The following is a 19,780-nucleotide window of genomic DNA, read 5'->3' as shown; positions in this document are numbered from 1 at the left end:
CTCTATCTTAGGCTCCTTCCACTGCTCATGACCATAGGAAGCAGTAAATGCAGTACAAACCATGTGGATTTTAGGGTTCTATGCCTATTCAGAGCTGGTTTCAGATCTTGGCTCTGCCACTTTTTAGCTGAATACTCTTGGATGAATTACTGAATCCCTCTGAACCTCGGTTTACTCATTATATCGTCACAGAGATGTAAAAACCATCAAAAAGTCATATTTACATGTTGCCAACCTTCTAAGGAGGCTGCTTTGTTTGCTCTGATGTTCAGCATCATAGATAACTACGAGGCACACAGGAATCTCAACAGTCAGAGAAAGATGCAAGTACATTTCTATATTTTCTTCATTAAGGCAAGGAAGTGGTTGATGATTTTCTCCAAGATTGGAAATCCAAAGGGTTATTCATCAGTGTCCCAGAAATTGCAGTTGGCTCTCCCCCGTGGCATGGAGAGAGCCATAGAATTGGAATATGAGGCTTAGGCATGGAGTTAGAAGTGGTTGGGCAAACAGTTCACAATGCATCTCAGGTGGGAATAATTCCCCCTGACCTCACCAACTTGTAAGAATTAACTGAGAACAGATCTAAAAGCATGGGACACAGACCATGCATGGGGCACAGACCATTCATGACCATTGGTGAAGTTGGGCAGACTTCTTTTTCCCTTCTGGTAAAGGAACTAGAAGGGTCACATGACTAATAAATAGCATTTCTATCACTCCCTTGCTTCCCTTCTTCCTTGCTTAGAATCCACGATCCATCACCATGATCAGCCCCTTCCCTATAACTCAACTCCTTTATCACGGTCACCTGCCACACCTGATAGCTGGCTGGAACTAGCTCTCCACCTACCTTGTCCCTGTCCCCAGCTATAGAATGAGTTTGGATAAAAACATACAACTGTATTTTCATTTCAACCATAACTCTCAAGTATGTCCTCAGTATTCCCTAGCAATGCTTTGGTCAATTTATGATCCACATTCAGGGATATCTATTTTATACCTCCTCCCCATCCTCCTCAAATTTCCCATTCCCATTCTTTGCTCTCAGTTGATGACCTTGATTATTTGAAGGATAACACAAATCAGTCAGACACAGAGCTACTTCACCTTCCCATAAACCAAACCTACTTCCCCAGCCCCATCTGCACCCAGATTCTCTTCACCCCTCCAGTTACAGGAGTGAGCTGTCCTTTCATCCACCTATAGCCAGCACCTCCTTTTGCACTGGATCCCACCTTCTGTTGCCCAAAGGAGGACGTGACGGCCACAGGGAGCTTGTCTTTCCTTAGCATTATCAGTGAATTGGATTATTCCCATTAGCATATGATTATGTCCTAATATATATCCTGTCTGAAATAAAAAACTACAACACCTATTTGATCCTCATTCCTAACTCTCTAATTTCTCTCTCTCTCTAGTATGTATATTATAAATCTATATCTACACACACACACACACACACACACACACATACACTGTTCGTTTAATATCTGTTGCTGACCAGATCCCCACTCAAGGCTGCAGGACTTATCCCCCCAACTGCTCTCAGTGCTACAGCTGAGAGTCCTCAGTTGCTAGTTGTCTCCCAGAATTGCTTTAAGAGGGTAAGAGCCTCCTGCCCAAGATCACGCCCCCTTCCTGGATAGCCCTCAGTCAGGCCCTGTGCACCAGTCTGAAGGTGAGGGCCCCCACATTCCAATGGGGGATCATTCTGCAGGGCCATCCTAGCTTCAGAGCTCGCCATGGGGTCACCCACATTGCAACCCAGCTTCTTCTGCTCAGTCTTCCCTCCTTCCTTTCCCCCATGGGAGTCGAGCTGGAGAGCCATCTTCAGTCAACTTCCTACACACCAATGCTCATCTCCGAGTCTTTTCCTGGGAAACCTGACCTGTAATACTTTCATTAACATGTGAGTTCCACCAGTGCTGGGGCCTTATCTGCCTGTTTTTCAGTCAGATGCCAGGGTTTAGAACAGTACTTGGTACATGGCAGATGTTCAAGGAATAGCTGGTAAATGAATGAATCAAATCGCAGAGCTGGCATCAGATCTGGTCCTGCAAGATCCCAAGCCAGTACTCTCTGCCCCACAAACACTACCCAAAGAGACTTCCAACTTATAACTTTGAGATCCAGTTCACTTTGAAACTCTGCCCTTGCTTCTGCATGCACCTGGTACCAGATGAGTCTTGCGGTAAGCTAACGCACAGAGATTAATTGGAAGAATTCGTTCTCACAAATGGTAAACCGGGGGCAGCTCATGCATGGCCATGTAATTACTTTGGTGGCACTGACGCATCAGGAGGCCCCTGGAGGGTCCAGAATCCCACTCAGCCCGAGAGGTTTCCATCTTAACTTTGAATTTCCTTGGGTCTCTGTCACTTGAAGTCAAACAACATCATCTTAACAAATTTTGAGTGTGTGAATAATTTCTCTGTTTCTTCTGTCCTGGTATGTAAACCGATATTAAAGACTAGAATATTTATCATGTTGACAGCTCCCGCCTGCTAGATTAGATTTTGTTAAGGAGCTGAGTTTTCCTCCGAGAGCATTCAACTCCGTATCTTCCTACTCTCGCCTTCCACTTTAGACGCATTTGGTATTGGCTAGCTCTACACCAGAATAAAATGGGAGGCAGCCAATAGAAATAGCTGAGGATATTGGCCACCTTCAACCCAGACTACCGGGGAAATACAAATTTAGTTACGAAATAAAAAGCCAATTTAGTTGAATTCCACTTTGTCTGTAACTGAGAATATTTTCTGCTTCAATGTTTGAAATTGTAGACATGTCATAAAATGTCACCCTGCTCTGTGTTGCTTAACTCATCTGCTCCTGCTTCTATCTGTTGTCCTTTATCTTCAAATCCTGGGGACTGAGCTATTTGAACCAGACCTCCCAGCCAGAAGCAGGGCGACAGGAATGAACAGCAGAAGGGGAAGCTCCTTTTGTGGGTTTGGGTTGGGGGGTGGGGAGAAGAGAGGCTTAGGGAGGGGGATGGTGTCAGAGGGGAGCCTTAAAGATGACGCACAGAATCCCCTCTGATCCTACCCTTAAGCTCTTTTAGAAAACCTAATCTCCAAAGATTTAGTTTATTTTTGATTATAAACAAAATATCTTTCTACCCATGGTAATTAATAAAACTAGAAAGCAGAGAAACAGACCAGCTGGTTTCCCTCTTCTTAATTAGGTACCTCTGATTTATTTAATTATTTGTTTTGTTCTTCTTTCTATCTCGCGTCATGCCACAAAAGATTTCCTATGGTTTACGGGGGAAAAAATTATATATAACAAAACTATCAAAGCAGGTTAAAGACAGAATAGAATGACAGGGCCCGGAGAGTAATTCAGCAGGCTATAAAGGCCCACTAATTTTATTACAGGTAAAGATTTGGCTCTGAAGTTCTTTATACTTAAAAAGAAATGAATAACACAGTTCTCATGGAGGGAAAAAGCACATCAGTTGTGCGGAGGGAGCAAGGCTTTTCCTAACGCTTAGTGTTACAGAAATTTCTCACTGAGGGCTTCCTTCAGGAAGACCCAATGACACAATGTCCTTTACAAAATGCCAGTGGTGATTTAAAGGGTAGATCCTTCCTCTAGATTGTTCATAAATTTGAGTTTTGTAAGGCAAAATGAATCTTTTTTTTAAAACTTTTTTATTGTTATGTTAATCCCCATACATTACCTCATTAGTTTTAGATGTAGTGTTCCATGATTCATTGTTTGTGCATAACACCCAGTGCTCCATGCAGAACGTGCCCTCTTTAATACCCATCACGAGGCTAACCCATCCTCCTCCCCCCTCCCCTCTAGAACCCTCAGTTTGTTTTTCAGAGTCCATCATCTCTCATGGTTCATCTCCCCCTCTGATTTCCCCCCTTCATTCTTCCCCTCCTGCTATCCTCTTCTTTTTTTTTTTTCTTAACATATATTGCATTATTTGTGTCAGAGGTACAGATCTGAGATTCAACAGTCTTGCACAATTCACAGCACTTACCAGAGCACATACCCTCCCCAGTATCTATCACCCAGTCACCCCATCCCTCCCACCCCACCCCTCACTCCAGGAACCCTCAGTTTGTTTCCTGAGATTAAGAATTCCTCATATCAGTGAGGTCATATGATACATGTCTTTCTCTGTTTGACTTATTTCGCTCAGCATAATACCCTCCAGTTCCATCCACGTCGTTGCAAATGGCAAGATCTCATTCCTTTTGATGGCTGCATAATATTCCATTGTATATATATACCACCTCTTCTTTATCCATTCATCTGTCAATGGACATCTTGGCTCGTTCCACAGTTTGGCTATTGTGGACATTGCTGCTATAAACATCAGGGTGCACGTACCCTTTCGGATCCCTACTTTTGTATCTTTGGGGTAAATACCCAGTAGTGCAATTGTTGGATCATAGGGTAGCTCTATTTTCAACTTTTTGAGGAACCTCCATACTGTTTTCCAGAGAGGCTGCACCAGCTTGCATTCCCACCAACAGTGTAGGAGGGTTCCCCTTTCTCTGCATCCCTGCCAACATCTGTCGTTTCCTGACTTGTTAATTTTAGCCATTCTGACTGGTGTGAGGTGGTATCTCATTGAGGTTTTGATTTGGATTTCCCTGATGCCAAGCGATGTTGAGCACTTTTTCATGTGTCTGTTGGCCATTTGGATGTCTTCTTTGGAAAAATGTCTGTTCAGGTCTTCTGCCCATTTCTTGATTGGATTATTTGTTCTTTGGGTGTTGAGTTTGATAAGTTCTTTATAGATTTTGGATACTAGCCCTTTATCTGATATGTCATTAGGCAAAATGAATCTTAAAGGTGTTTGTTGCTATGGGGAAGGGGACACATTTTGGTCTGTAAGTTATCACCTTTCAATTTATCACTTTTGTTCACCGTGGATTTTTTCATGTGAAATTTTCTCAAATACAGGCCAATCTGGGGAGTGGAGAGACTGTAGTAGAAACCACAGATGGCTATGTGACTTGGCCTCTGTAATGTGGGTAGAAGCGACAAGGATCCAGTTTTGCCCCTACGGCTTATGTGGTCCTGTGTGCTTTCACTTCCCCCTCTGAGAACTTCTGATCTCAGCTAAAAGGTCATGCTCTAGGTAGTTGCTGCCCCTTCAGCCTGGGCCACAAAGCCTAGCTGACCTTGACTTGAATAAGACCTGGCTCCGGCAGACCTGAAGACCCATGAGTAAGAAATACGTGCTTATGAGATTTTGTAGTTATTTGTTAAGTAATGCTATTAAATAGCATTATTGTGGCAATAGCTTGCTAATACCTTGCCTTGACTATGCCACGAAGTTGTGAAGGTTAAGTCAGAGAATGATCAAGGGTATTATTTGCATAACCAAATGTAATGGATGAATTATAACTGTTAACTTCTCTGATGTTTACTCCAATATACAGCTTATAGAGTTGACAGCAGACCTGCCTTTTGCTTGCTGGCAAATGAACTGATCCTAGGACAGTCACATACCCAGCAAGTGCATCATAGAGGAGGTGGTTCATTCTGCCTGGCATTGAGAGACCCATTAGTTGACAGGTTAGGTGGACCCTTGTGTACTGGAACACAATACTGTGTCTATTTGGCCCATCATGCACAGATGGGAGAGTGAGTTGAGACTGTTGGCTGGAGTGACACAAAAGGACAATCCAGAAGAAGCTAGAAGAAGTGGGACAAAATAGTAAAGAGCTACTAAGAGGAGTCTAGAAACCCAAGTACAAGTCTGGCTGATCTATTGTTAAGCACTAATCATTTGATATGATGGAGATTACTTTGTTCAATCAGTAAAGATCTGAATTACCTACTTGTCCTTTCCTGGGGGTCACCATGGGAATTATAATGATAACATCCACATTTCTGCATATCTTTTTTAACCTACTTTGGTCATCTGAGCCCAGATTAAATACCATAAACATTTATCAAGAGGTTACCAACAATTTCAGTGCATATTTATTGGGCACCTACAATGAGCCAAATCCTACACGGTTTCAGGAATAAGCAAGATAGATCACTAGACATGGTTAAATATATGCCAGATTATAAAATACATGAAGACTGTACTCCATGAAGACTAAGAAGTCTAGCTCTCACTGATGGGGACCAGGACACGCAGCCCCAAAATAAGCCAGTTTGGCTTAAGAATTATTTTGAGCAGAACTCATTTGGGTTCCTGATGTCCCTTATCTTCCTAAAAGCAGAGCCTCCCCAAAGAACTCAACTGTCATAAAGCCCTCCCCTGAAGTAACTTTAATTTCTCTTCTGGAACAACACCACACTCAGAAAGACGTCACAAACTATCCTATCTCCCATCCCGTCTCCTAAGAGCCCATTTATCTTTCCAAAAAGCCATTTGTTTTTCCGTAAGTGCCCTCTCTTCCCCTCCCTTTCCCCTACTAAGTTAGTTACATAGATCCCCAATTCGAACCATCCCTTTGAGTTACTCATCTCTATCCCTGTATTACTTCCATGTATTAATAGGCATCACACACATGTTAATAAACTTCTGTTTGTTTCTCTCTTGTTAATCTGTCTTTTGTCAACATAATCTACAGGGCCCCAGCTGGAGAATCTAGGGCAGAAGGAAAAAGATATTCTGCTCAAAGCTTATCATCTACTATATGTTTTACCACGTTATATGTACCACCTTTTACCTCTTTTTATGGACAAAAAAGTACACTGATATTGATGGCATAAATAAAATTGACTTCAAATCACAAGCATATTATTGCATGAGTACATATTATTACATGGGCATCATTACTATGGTGACCTAATTTCCAGGGTCAGCTATTTCTCTGTTAAATTAAAATTAAATTGTGGAAACACTATGTGCTAGGCACAATGATGGGAGCATTCCAACAATCTGTGATTCTTTAATATTAACTCCACTGGAGAGATCAGGAAACAGGCTCAAGGGGATAAAGTAACTTGCTTAAGGCCGTTAGAGTCTAAGCGCATTCCTTTTTTCTCTGCATCCTGCTATCCTCATAGTTTATTTACTGTGCTCCATATGGTGCAGTCAGTAAAAAGCAAATGGCAACTGGAAAAAAAAAAAAAAAAAAAGCAACCCAACTTGCCTGCCATTTCTCTTCTTCATAGCTAGAGAAAGAGTTTACTAACATCAGTGTCAATGATCATAAAGCGAAACGTCCTAAGCCTTAAATTTGCTTTTCAAATACCAGTATTTCAGAGGCAGATTACCTGACTCCAATAATATGCCTCAAACCTTGCACTGTAGGTGCAATGAGAAGGAATATTTTCATCCATTATAAGAGGCTTGTCAGGGGAAAATATTTTCCTGATATCATACCCAAGAGAACAGCATGTGGAGCAACATTATCATATTTTATTGAACTTTCATATATTCCATGCAGTATAATGTATATTTTATCTTTTGAAAAGCCTTGGTAACAAAAGAATAAAATATCTATCTAAAACTCAATGTACTTTCTAATAATGCTGCATGCACATTAATAGCATTCAAAACAATTCACAGGGCTCTGGTAGCTCACCAGTCTGTGCTAGGAATGAATATCCTTCAGTTCCAGGAAGGAAAGCTCAACACTGTGGCTTTGCTCACTCTTCATAGCAGGGGGCAGGTGGAAGGTAAGGGGCAGAGTAAAGGGCATACATTCATAAAGGCTTCCTCTCAACTGGCAAGATGGGGGAGGAATGTCCTGAGCACTGGGAGTTAAGTACTAGCCTAGCTTAATTTGCATATTCTTGTGGCTTCGCAAGGGTATTGATTCTAGCCTCTGAGAGACAATTTACATAAAGGTTTCAGGGCATTCTCAGGAAACTAGCAAAGAGGATTCTGGAGTAGACAATGACAGTCTCAAGAAAAACAAGGAGAAAGAAACCAATTGTTGGTAGTTGGGGGATGGGAGGCTGGGTGAATTACTTAGAGGTAGAAGAGAGCATAAAGACACATGTTTGAGATGAGGTATCCTTCTGCTGGTGACTGAGAGCTTCACGTCTGATTCCCACCAGGCATAGTCACTCAAAGCGCTTCCAGGCAAAGTCCCTAGGGTCTTGGTATAAACTCAGAGGCTCCCATGGAATTGGAAAAGCCATGTTATCTTCTAGGGACTCAAAAGAAAGTTCAAGGTCAGACCAGTCGGGCTTGGGATAAAGGTCTTCAGAGGCTTTGGAGAAATACCACTGTCAGGATGGGAGTGATCATTCATGTTTCAGCAGTGCCTGCAAGAGTCATGCAGAGTACCGGGGAGGTGGGTCGCAGGGGGAGGAGTGACCCCACCCACACATACTCCCAGGAAGCACGAGTCACCCAAGTCACCCGGGGCCACACAGAAGGGATGGACCTGGGAGGCTGGGGTAAGCTCCCAGCAATGGTCTAGACCATGGACGTGAGCCAGAAACCACTGTCATCTTAAGTCTTTGCTTTGACTGTCCCATTCCCGAGATGCCTGGAGAACTGAGGGTCACCTCTGAATTCCTTTCAGTCTTTTTTTTTTTTTTAAATTTTTTAAATTTTTTTATTTTTTTAAAGATTTTATTTATTTATTTGAGAGAGAGAGAATGAGAGAGAGCACATGAGAGGGGGGAGGGTCAGAGGGAGAAGCAGACTCCCTGCCAAGCAGGGAGCCCGATGCGGGACTCGATCCAGGGACTCCAGGATCATGACCTGAGCCGAAGGCAGTCGCTCAACCAACTGAGCCACTCAGGCGCCCGAATTCCTTTCAGTCTTAACACTGGATGTGGAGAAGAACAAACCTAAAATTTCCATCCATTATCATCATTATGATCCACAGAGAACTAAGGGCAGGCTGAGAAATGAATGGCAGGGGTGTACCAGCTTTGCCCCTGTTAAATTATGCACATCATATGAAATGACTTAAAGGATGAGTGCCCAGAAGAAACAGGGACAGGCCATATACACTGGCCAGTCCCCTGAGGCTCGTGACTTTAAAAGTTTCTCTTGATCTGCCATGAGCCCCGCGGAACATGGAAATGTGCCTACCGGGATTTCCACCGTGCAATTCTTGTTCTTTGGAGGAATACCCTACATGCAGAAGCACCACGGCATGTCCTCAGCGCAAAGCAAGGGAAACAGAGCAGAGCAAACGGAAGACACAGAAAACACTGCCACCGTGTAAACAGAGAGAAAACACTCATGTCCGTGTCCTCGAAACTAAAACTGTGTCTTTCTCCTGACTCTAGAGCTACCAGATCTGGTACGGTGATGCCAGTAACTATCTGGGGCATTTTAGGTGGCACTTCTTTGATGAAGGCTGTAGGAAAATTAACTACCCATTTAGAAATGACATTCAGTATGTGCTCGGCCACCTTGCTAGGGAGGAGAGTGGCGGCCAGATAACAAAGCAGACCTAGAGCATCACCTCGAAGGATAAAATATGTATGATGCTAGAGCCAAAACAAACAGGCTGCAGAGATGCAATGAACAGGCAGAGCATGGCAGGAACCCAGCACAGGGCACCACCTTCCCTCATTCTCTCAAATGATGGCAAAGAGAAGGAAATTGGCTGAAAGTCAGGGCTCTTCTGATCTGAGACCCTCTCCTTCCTGAATCCAGGCTATATTGGAGGGTATTTTTCCCCTGTCTTTAGCTTTAGTGCAACATTCTGGAAAGGGACACAGTGTTTCAGGCAGACAAGCTGAGGCTGAAACTCAGCTCTTTTTCTTGTCTCCCCTGTAACTCTAGGTAAATTATGTAACAACTGTACATCTCAGGCTTCCTGGTCTGCAAAACTGACCATCTCAGATTGTTTGGGGAATTAAATGAGATAAAATATGTATGTATCAATGGATGTGGCAGGTACTCAATAAATCTACTTCCTTTCTCTCTTCCCATCTATTTGTAATTCCAGGATCTGGGGCATTTTTTTTTTCACTTATCTATATATCATTTCATTCAATAAACATTTATTGAGTGTTTTCTTTGTGCCATGCACTTCACTGCTAATCAGAATTTGTCAGCCACGGCCATGAAAAGAAGTGGGCCAAATGAGCCCAGACTGCAGGTTGAAAGGGGTTACCCTTATTCGAGACCCTATGTCTCATAGCTGTTGGTGTTTTAAGCACACAACCCACAAGGGAAATGCCAGACCACATGGTAATTAGCAAGAACAACATGTTCGTCCAAACAAACAGGCTGCAGAGAGGCAAGATTCTGTTGCTCCCACTTGAATTTGCATCAAAGGACTCTGGCTGAGGTTAATTCACCTCCGAAAGGTGATCAAGGTATACACTTTTCTCTTCACTATATGGATGCCAGTCTTTGAAAGGCAAATTAAAGGCTTTACCAAACGTATGATTATGGGTGTTTGTGTAACGTTTGACCTTCTTCTGTCTTCACAATCCTTTGAATTTTATGTTTCTAATCACAGAGTGTCGCAATCCAGAACACACAGAACAGTTTGACTATATTAGTGAAGTTACTTATTTATATATTATCTGTGATCACTTGCTTTCCTCCATTATATTCTTCCAAGTGGGTAACTTACAGTTATTAACTTTCAGGAAGCCCCTATATATCATAGCATCATACCATTAAGCCTTTTGGAAATTCATCACAAATCAGTATACAGATGACATTGATGTCTTATTGCTATTCATTCCTCCTGGGCCGTTTTTAGCAGTTCATTTTTTATATCCCTGCAGTGCTGAAATATGGCTCACTCCAGTATCTGTCCTTTTTGTAATCGCAAAAGGAAAGCTTGGCAGTTGTTGTATATTACACTCTTGAGAAAAATGCTAGTAATATGTCGAATTGATTGAACAGCATGGACTCAAAACTGCCTGGCACAGGGCTATTTCCTCAGTCTTATTCAGATTTTTTTTAAAAAGCATACCTTTTAGAATCAGAAACTGTGAAATCATCATCACAAGACAATGTGTTGAATAAGGATCACTTGGAAAAGCCCAGAAGCTCCTCCCCATTTCTTCCCTTTGCTCCTGCAAATATGTTTATTGCATGTGTTTACAGTGTTGTATGCTATTCTTCTGGAAACATACTATCACTGACAAGAAGCTGGGGGGTGGGTTTGGGGAACTCGGGTTGTGAAATAGCCCTGGACATCCTTAGTTCTGGGGCAGTGGCAGCTTAAACTGGAAAAGTTCTTGGTGACATTGCTTTGTGATTGCCAGGGCATTGGGTAAAAGCTGTCTCCATATGCCAACCTTACTTTGCAAAGACATGATTAGGAGTAATGTGGGCTTGTAGAAGGCAACCAAGGAAAGACGATGTATTAAAAGAGGAATCAGAATGAAGGTAAGGAACGTCAGAATTCCATCTACTCATTTCTATGCTTCCCACCTCCTCCTCAGTTAGTGGAGACTGGGCTTGGGGAGGGTAGAGTACAGGGCAGCCCAAGTGGAATGATAGTTAAGGAGGCCAACACAGTCATTGGAGTCATTTCCAATATGAATATCTGTAGTGAATCTAAAACTTCTAACACTAGTTATCACAGATGCTGTTGGTGATCCCCTCAGATCCCCTTTTCTGGGAGAGTGAGCAGGTCTCTCAGCTCCTCTGAGTGTTGGCTGCAATCACCTCACCCTCCTCTTGGGAATTGCCCTTGGCCTATAAGAATCGCGATGCGCTGGTCAATATTTACCAACCAGCTTTCTGGGGAAAAAAGGCCCTGTTGTGTAGCATTGGCAGATTTCTTTGGTATAAACACACTTACCATGGGGATTTCAAGTTACCAACTTGATGTCACTGAATGTAGAGGGGGGAAGAGATGTTCGGATGGGCTCCGGAAAGCCAGTGTAAGTGAGCTTCTCCAGTGCAACACTGCACGTGAGCCGCCTTGCCTGGGAACACCAGCGATGTTATACCCGCCTTAGACTGCCTCCCTGGCCCGTGAGAGTAAGTAGAAGGCTGCAAGAACAGTGGTGCCATTCATGCTCAAGAGCTCCCTGTGGGATCCGGCTCCAGTTGGACTCCAGGTGGACTCCCATCTTTGCTGAACTTCTTCCCTGCTCTGCTGCCCCCACTCCTTTGCAGTTCTCACTTGAGAACCCTTCTTCAGCAATTCATTGGTTCAGGAAGCTGCATCTCAGGCTCTAAAAACTTGGGCTTGGGGAAGCATTGGACTCTGAAGGGCTGACACAACACTTAATTTGAACTGATAATTTTGCCCAAATCTTATTCTATCAGAGTCTCTCAAGCTCAAAATAAATAATTTGGGAGTCTTCAAGCACTAGGCTGTTTTCTATATTCAAACCTACCTAGCACACGGGCACTAAATAGTAACTATAAATAGCTGTATGTACTGCATAATCCCTCCTATCCCAGCACAAGCCATGCATGTTGCTTCTAGTGAGAAATCAGTGAAAATAGCTACTTGGCTTAAAAGAAAGAAAGTCGCTTCCCTCAACTTGAAATAAAAAAGAAGAAATATTTTCTGAATATTTCAGAGGAAAATGCAAATGAGGAAAAATCTCTGCTCCATAGAATTTGATGTGAGGCATATTTGTGATATGAAGGTGGGAGAAAATATTTTCAGGAGGTGAGATGCTGCTAGTTTGACAGGTTTCCATTGACTCCAACGCACCAGGCGGTATGTGTGTATGCTTTCACTTCTCGGTAAAAATGAGATCATGCCCCTTCATCATATGATATCATATGTAAACATGCTTTGTATATATGGTCAGAGCATGTGGGTTTCAGGGCTAAGGGCCAGAAATGACTAATATTATATTGTGTCACATCTGGTGAAGATCTTAGTAAACAGAGAAAAGAATCTGTTCAGAACACGAAGTAGGCAACATTAGCAAAATGTCTTACTGAATAGACACCAGGTTTATTGTATGAGAAAAACAGATGCTAGGCTGAACTAGCTAATCTATGAACATTTTTTATTTACTTTTTAAATAAAAATTGCATATATGTAAGGTGTGCAACATGAGGATTTGATATACACATGCACTGTTAAATGACTACTACAGTAAAACTAACCTATCCATCTACTCAGGGTTAGCATTTTCTTGTTGTTGGTGAGAGCACCTGAAATCTACTGTCTTTGTAAATTTCCAGCATTCAATAGGGCATTATTAATGATCGTCATTATGGTCTACATTAGATCTATATGCCTATTCATCCGACGTAACTACAACATTGGGGTGGGGAGGTGGGGAAATGGAAAAATAAACTGGCTGCTCTTAACTTTTCATACAGTTTAGATCTTGGCCCTAACATAGTACAGAACGGGGATTAGAACACCTACATTCTAAAATGATAAAAATATGAGATATTGGAAAGAAATGGATTATTTTAATTATTCTTTTTTTTTCTCAGTTCAAGTTTAATAGAAACAACAAAAGACAAAAAGTGATGCCCTGCTACTGTACATAACAGTTGGCCTGCCCCATAACAGCTCAGGCCCTTCTCTCCAGAGGAAGAAAGGCTGGCCTCCCCAACCCCTGCAGGAAAGGCCCATCCTGTCCCCATACCTCATCTGCACAGAGTCTAAAGTCTTATGTTCTAAGCATAACAATAGTACAAAAGAGATTTTGTTTTCATGGCCACCCACTGCAGCCCAGTGCTAAAATGACCCAGCGCTCACTTCTGCTTAGAGAAATATTCTTTGCTCTTCTGGACATCAGGCTTGATGGTATCACTGCCAGGCTTCCAGCCAGTTGGGCACACTTCCCCATGCTTGTCAGTAAACTGGAAGGCCTGAACCAGTCGCAGAGTCTCATCCACAGAGCGGCCGACAGGAAGGTCATCTACCGTGATCTGCCTAAGGATACCTTTATCATCAATGATGAAGAGGCCCCTGAACGAGATGCCTTCATCAGCCTTTAAGACTCCATAGTCCTGAGCAATGGTATGCTTGGGGTCTGATACCAAAGGAATGTTCATGGGTCCCAGTCCTCCTTGTTTCTTGGGTGTGCTGATCCATGCCAGGTGACAGAAATGAGAATCCACAGAAGCACCAATCACTTGACAGTTGAGTTTCTTAAATTCTTCTGCCCTGTCACTGAAAGCAATGATCTCCGTGGGGCACACAAAGGAGAAGTCAAGAGGGTAAAAGAAGAACACAATGTATTTTCCTTTGTAGTCAGATAGGCTGAGGTCTTTGAACTGGCCATCTGGCATAACAGCCGTGGCTTTGAAGTTGGGGGCAGGATGCCCAATTTTGGCATTTCCTGAAGACATCTTGCTCTCGGCGGCTCTGAGAACAAAAACGCCGAAGATAAGGCAGGAAGAAGACGCCTATTTTAATTATTCTTAATCCTTCATGAGACATTAATAAGGTTGCTTCTATATGACATTAAATTTTCATAAGAAAAAATTGGGGCACCTGGGTGGCTCAGTTGGTTAAGCGTCTGACTCTTGATTTCATCTCAGTTTATGATCTCAGGCTCCTGGGATTGAGCCCTGCATCAGGCTCCACACTCAGCAGGGGGTCTGCTTGAAGATTCTCTTCCTCTGCCTCTCTCCCCACTCACACACACACACACTCTATCTCAAATAAATAAATAAATAAATCTTTAAAAAAATAAATTTTCGTAAGAAAAATGAAAAGTCTGATCATTGCTCAGATGTTCAATTGTTAATGATGCATAGACTCCCAGATCATACCTTTTATTCTAGTTTTCCAGTTTTAATGTAATTCTTTCATTTCAGAAAAGCAGAATTAGAAGAAAATTTGTATTTTCTAAGTCCTTCATACAGAATCTACTTCATTTTTTGCCCCTGACATGATGGGGAAATTATTTATTTTTATTTTCAGACCAAAGATAATCTGGTTTCTAGGCAACAATGGCCCTTTAACTGGACTCAAAGTCTCTGAAGTTCAGGTAGGGAGAGCTTGGCTGGTCTATGCAGCCAAATGACCAGGCTTACAAGGAGAAGACTGGCCAATTTCAGAGCCTTCTTGGAGAGAATGCATAACTGATATCAGATTTTTAATATCAAAATTCAGAACTCTTGGGTATATGACTGTTTCTGTGTCACCCAGGTGTTCTGCCAGTTTTATCCTCTTGACTGTGATGGAGACACTTGTTCTGGAATGCTTGAGAGATAACACAAAGTGGGAGAAATAAAAATTAGGTCGTGTTTTTCCCTTTTCTCTTGCTCTTCTACCTCATTTTTAGATGAATGGCAAAAGAGCTGAACTACAAGCAGTGTAAGTGAGTACGACATTTTGTCACCTATTTGAAAGGGCAGTTAATTTGCCAAATGCCTGTTGGTTTCATCTGTGGAATCAAGTAACCAGACAACGAAGATGGTACCATGTGACTGATACTTAACACCCATGAAATTCCTGGGGAATTCACCTGCCTCTAAATTCATTAGATTTCTTGAATCAATTCCCCGCATACTCTCTCATAAAAATTGTGCTCCGTCCTCGGATAACTTGAATTTTCTTTTATTTAAGTGTTGCCACCAAAATCATAGAATTGTCAATCTTTCTAAAATGTAGGAAAGGGGAGTACCTATTTCACCCTGATGCAGAAGACAGAAGGCACGGGTTCCTTGGTCACATGAACCCAGGACCAGGAGGAAGGAGGGAGGAAAGCAAAGGGGGGCAGAGGAATGGGACAAGGTGAATGGGAGAAAGGAGACAGGGGAGGGGAGAAAAGGGTAGGAGAACAAGACAGAATGACTGAGAAGAGGAAGGTAAGTGGGGCGGGGGGGAAGGGAGAGAGAGAGACAGAGAGATAGAGAGAGACACAGACCAAGAAGCAGGAAGGGAAAGCAAAGTCTTTTCTAATACTCACAAGAGGAATAAAGAAAGACACAGAACTAGATGTATTTATAAAATACTAAAGCCAACGTCCAGGTGTTTCCTTCAAAGTCTTGCCTAATGACTGCATTGATTCTGTGGGCAATGTCAAGAGGGACACATTCCAAGCAACTGCTGAGATGCTGAGCAGTAATCCTGAGCCCAGCTCTAAGCTAGGCGACTGTGCACGAGAACCTGATGCCAACCACAGAACACCTTTGCTCTGAGCCCATCCCCAACTTAGGATACAGCATCAGTCTCTCACATTTTACTTATCTTTCATCACAAGGCCCTGAAACCTTCCACTGCCTGCAAAACGCTCTGCTCTGAGCATAAACACAATTACCTTGGCCTCGTTTCTTTATCTTTAATCAAAGTCCTTTCTTGTAACATTCATTTTCCCTGGATCCTCCATTTTAGCAACTCAGAGCAAAATATCCTAAAGGAGAAAGAGTCCGGTATCCAACACTTTGAGGAGTAATTTTGATAGCGGATGAGAAAGAGGACAAGGCAGGTTTCTTCCAAACCAATGCTAGGGCTTTAAAGGGAGTTCTCCGCTGGGAGTTAAATCCTCATTCCGGGGTCAGCCTCAAACAAACATGTTCCGTGTGCCCATCTAACCATTGTTCGTAGTTTCTAGATTGGAAGGGGGATTCCAGGCCAGGTCAAGGCTGTCGTCTGATGCTTGAGCTTGTTCTAGAGTAGCACGTGGACTTCAGTGCCTGCTGGAACTCTTTTTGTGCTGGGGTTCTCAATGTAACACATGGAGGTCATTCACCCTTCACATGGCTTGAGCTCTTATTTTGAAACAAAGTCTGGTTCATGCCATTTCCAAACACCAGCACTAGTTTTCGGTGTCTGAGGCTGCACAGGACAGGTATAATTAGAAGGCGCCTGTAATTATATCTTAAAATGTCACCCTTTCAGAAAGAATTGAATACAAAACGTACAGAATGGTTGATTCTTCTCATCACTACTTTGTTCCCCTTTTTCTGCATTTCACTTTGTCAACATCTTTTCCATTAGTTATTCTAACCATCAGTACTGAGGGATCTGACTGCAGTATCCCAGGTACTCTATTCTCCCTGAAGGTTATTATAGGACAATGACCTCACTTACGGAGGAGTACCTTATGTACTACGTAATTAGGTTGAATTCGTCTCTTGGCATCTTCCCTGTGCTATTTACTCATGCCGCTCACATTATCCATTAACTTCCTCTACTTTTTTCGCATGTAGTGATTTTACAACAAATCCAGCCCACTCTGAATCTGTGCAGCTTTTTATAAAGATGGGCCTGAGAGGAAAGCTTTACCTTCATGCATACTGAATTTCAAACTCTTGGATAGGGGTTGCTGGCAAGGTGGTTCTGGATTCCATATTCTGTCATCCACGTCACCTCTCAGCATATATGTTACGGATTCTAAAGTGAGTATTAGTTTCTTTGATGGAGAAACTCTGGTAGGATTACGTTGTGTTTTCTCGTTAATGGCCACATCTCTGATGGTAGTTACCATGGTCTGAAAGTTCATATGTTCAAATCCTAATCCCTAAGGTGGGGTATTAAGAGGTGGGGCCTTTGGGAGGTGATTAGGTCATAAGGGCAGAGCCCTCCTGATCCGGGCTGGTGCCCCTAGAAAAGATGCCCCACAGAGCTCCCTGGCTGCTCACACCACGTGGGGACTCAGCAAGAAGGCGCCGGCTGTAAACCAGGACGGGGGCCCTCCCCGGAATGCGACCATGCCCCTGCCTTGATCTTGGACTTCCCAGGCTCCAAAACTGTGAAGTCCATTCTTTAGAAGCTACCCCGTCAGTGACAGTTTGTTCCTGCAGCCCGGAGGGATGAAGCCAGTAGCTAACAATTGTGGCACATCTCCTTCTCCGACAGCTGCCAGCCTGAGAACTTGAACGGCCACCTGCCTACTAAGCGTGTTACTTCATGTAATTCCCTCCACCACAACCACCACAACCCTGCAAGGTGGGTACAATTACGATCTCTCTTTTACAAAGGAGGGAACTGAAGCTCAGAGAGGTTAGGCTTCTCATATTTGGGTGGTTAGTGGTAAACCTAAAATCCAAACCCAGAGCAGAACATCTGTGGGTCTCTATCCCTCCCAACCCCCCAAACAAAGGTCTATATTGTCTTAATGTTCCTTCTCCCTGTAACTGTAACTTTAAAAGACCTTCTCGTTCTGCCACCCTAAACTCATTCTGGACCTTATTCTCCCTGAAATGATTTTCACAGGTTCCTTCCACTTTCATTCCCCCTCCTCGGCTATAAAGCCCTTTCTCTCACATCTCTTCCCTGCCATTTAAAAACATTATTTTTGGCAAAACTCCCTGTGCAGCCACATCTGTAGCCTTAGCTCCTACCACTTCCTTTTTCTGAGGTATCATCATTTGTAATTGTATTGCCATAATTTCATTTTTAAGAGCTTCTTAGTCCTCTAGAGTTACCTTCCGTGAGGCAGAGAGATCACATCTACTTTAACTATGATAGTTCAAAAATCTGCCTTTTGAAGGTTTTAGGATCCATGTCTGACAATGCTTATTAGCATTCTTTTTTTTACTTTGGAATACCGTATTTTCTAAGATAATACATCCACTTTCTTCCAGAATTTTACTGTCCATTCCATATCACTGAGCTGCTTTTCCTTGTTGGTTAGAATTAGAGCCAAATAAAGAGACCCTTTATTGTTTCCTTCTGAGAAAGGATATTGTCAGTATGGCAAGTCAAAAAACTTATCAAACCACAAAACACAAATGATTAAGAATTACATTCACTTCTTCATCAGCTCTTGGAGATCTACTATGTCCCACAAGCACATGCAAAATTATAGGTGTCATTTCCATACCAGAGCTTCAGTATAAAAAGACCTGTGGTACTTAAAGATAGCTAATGAGTTCCAAATGGGAAAGAATACTTATCATTGAAAGTTTAATATCAGTTATGCAATAAAAACCAGCACCACGGTAACATATTTAGATGGCAAAATGGATCTATCCTTACATTTTCTTTAATCTTTCACACGTGGAGCCAGAACGTCTAACATTTAAAGACCCTCCTGCAAACAGTATTTCATTCCACCGACCTGTCCATGCTAGCTCACATTCTAGCACTTCCATAAAGCCTGGTTCAGCCAACCCAACTTCTTACCACCCTTAAATATTAATGTCAAAAAGATTGATTTGCTAATTAATCATTTCATTGTTTCCTTAGGTTCTCTTCCACTATTATCTCAAATAGTTATTTAAATCAGCTACTGTGATTTAATTTCTGTATATCTATATTTTTTCCCCTAATATATCGTGAAGTCCTTGAAGGAACATAAATGCCTTACTCATAAAAGGTTTCTAAACATAGCAATGTAGACATTGTAATGATTAATTGTGGTCAACTAAATTTTGCTATCAGGTTCATGGTGGAAATTTAAAAAATAGAGAAGTGATAAGATTTTAGGCACCCAACCAATTCACAGTCACTATTTCTTTCAACATGTTTCGACCATGTTTCAGGAAAAGTACAATAATCGAAAATTAGTTTCTAATGGCAGATTCTGTTGATGGCAAGGTTACTTTTCATCATGGGACTTTCTCATATTTTTCCCACCTTAAGTCAAAGCAACTTTTCACTAATTCCACATAAACCTTTTGTTTGGTGATCAAAGATAATCTTGGTTCAGTTCAAATCAACCAGCCTCATCACAGATAACCTCAGGGATATAAAATGAAAATATGAAAGCGCATTTATCATGAGGAGCCCTTAATCTAAGACGGGGAGATGAGGCAAGTAAGACTAATATACTACAGGCCAAGGTTCAGGTCCTAAATGAAATATAAGCAAGTTACTTAAAGAAGCAAATGAAGAGGGATTTCACCAGTCATGAAAGACATCAAGAGGAGCATCAGGGTGGAGGCAGCACTGGTGCCAGAGAGATTGAATAATAAAAGGTAGGGATGGGGAGTGCTGAGGTACAGAGGTACGTCAGGTGAAGGGTTACACTGTGGCCAAAGCACAGATCACAGGGAAAAGTGAGATACATCAATTAA

General features: G+C 42.4%; 2 protein-coding genes across 2 annotated transcripts in view; both read right to left on the bottom strand.

The window, feature by feature from the left end:
* Window positions 1-19,780, bottom strand: part of CA10 (carbonic anhydrase 10) — a 537,563-nt gene that overhangs the window by 287,675 nt on the left and 230,108 nt on the right. The gene's annotated exons all lie outside the window — the stretch shown is intronic.
* LOC110592809 (peroxiredoxin-1-like) lies at window positions 13,556-14,207 on the bottom strand. Its single transcript, XM_044921366.1, has one exon. It carries the CDS (start codon window positions 14,156-14,158, stop codon window positions 13,559-13,561), a length of 600 nt encoding a protein of 199 aa, XP_044777301.1. The 5' UTR covers window positions 14,159-14,207; the 3' UTR covers window positions 13,556-13,558.

Source organism: Neomonachus schauinslandi, chromosome 15 (genome assembly GCF_002201575.2).
Source record: "Neomonachus schauinslandi chromosome 15, ASM220157v2, whole genome shotgun sequence".
NCBI lineage: Eukaryota > Metazoa > Chordata > Mammalia > Carnivora > Phocidae > Neomonachus > Neomonachus schauinslandi.
The sequence above is the reverse complement of the archived record's forward strand: the minus strand, read 5'-3'. Positions and strand labels throughout refer to the sequence as shown.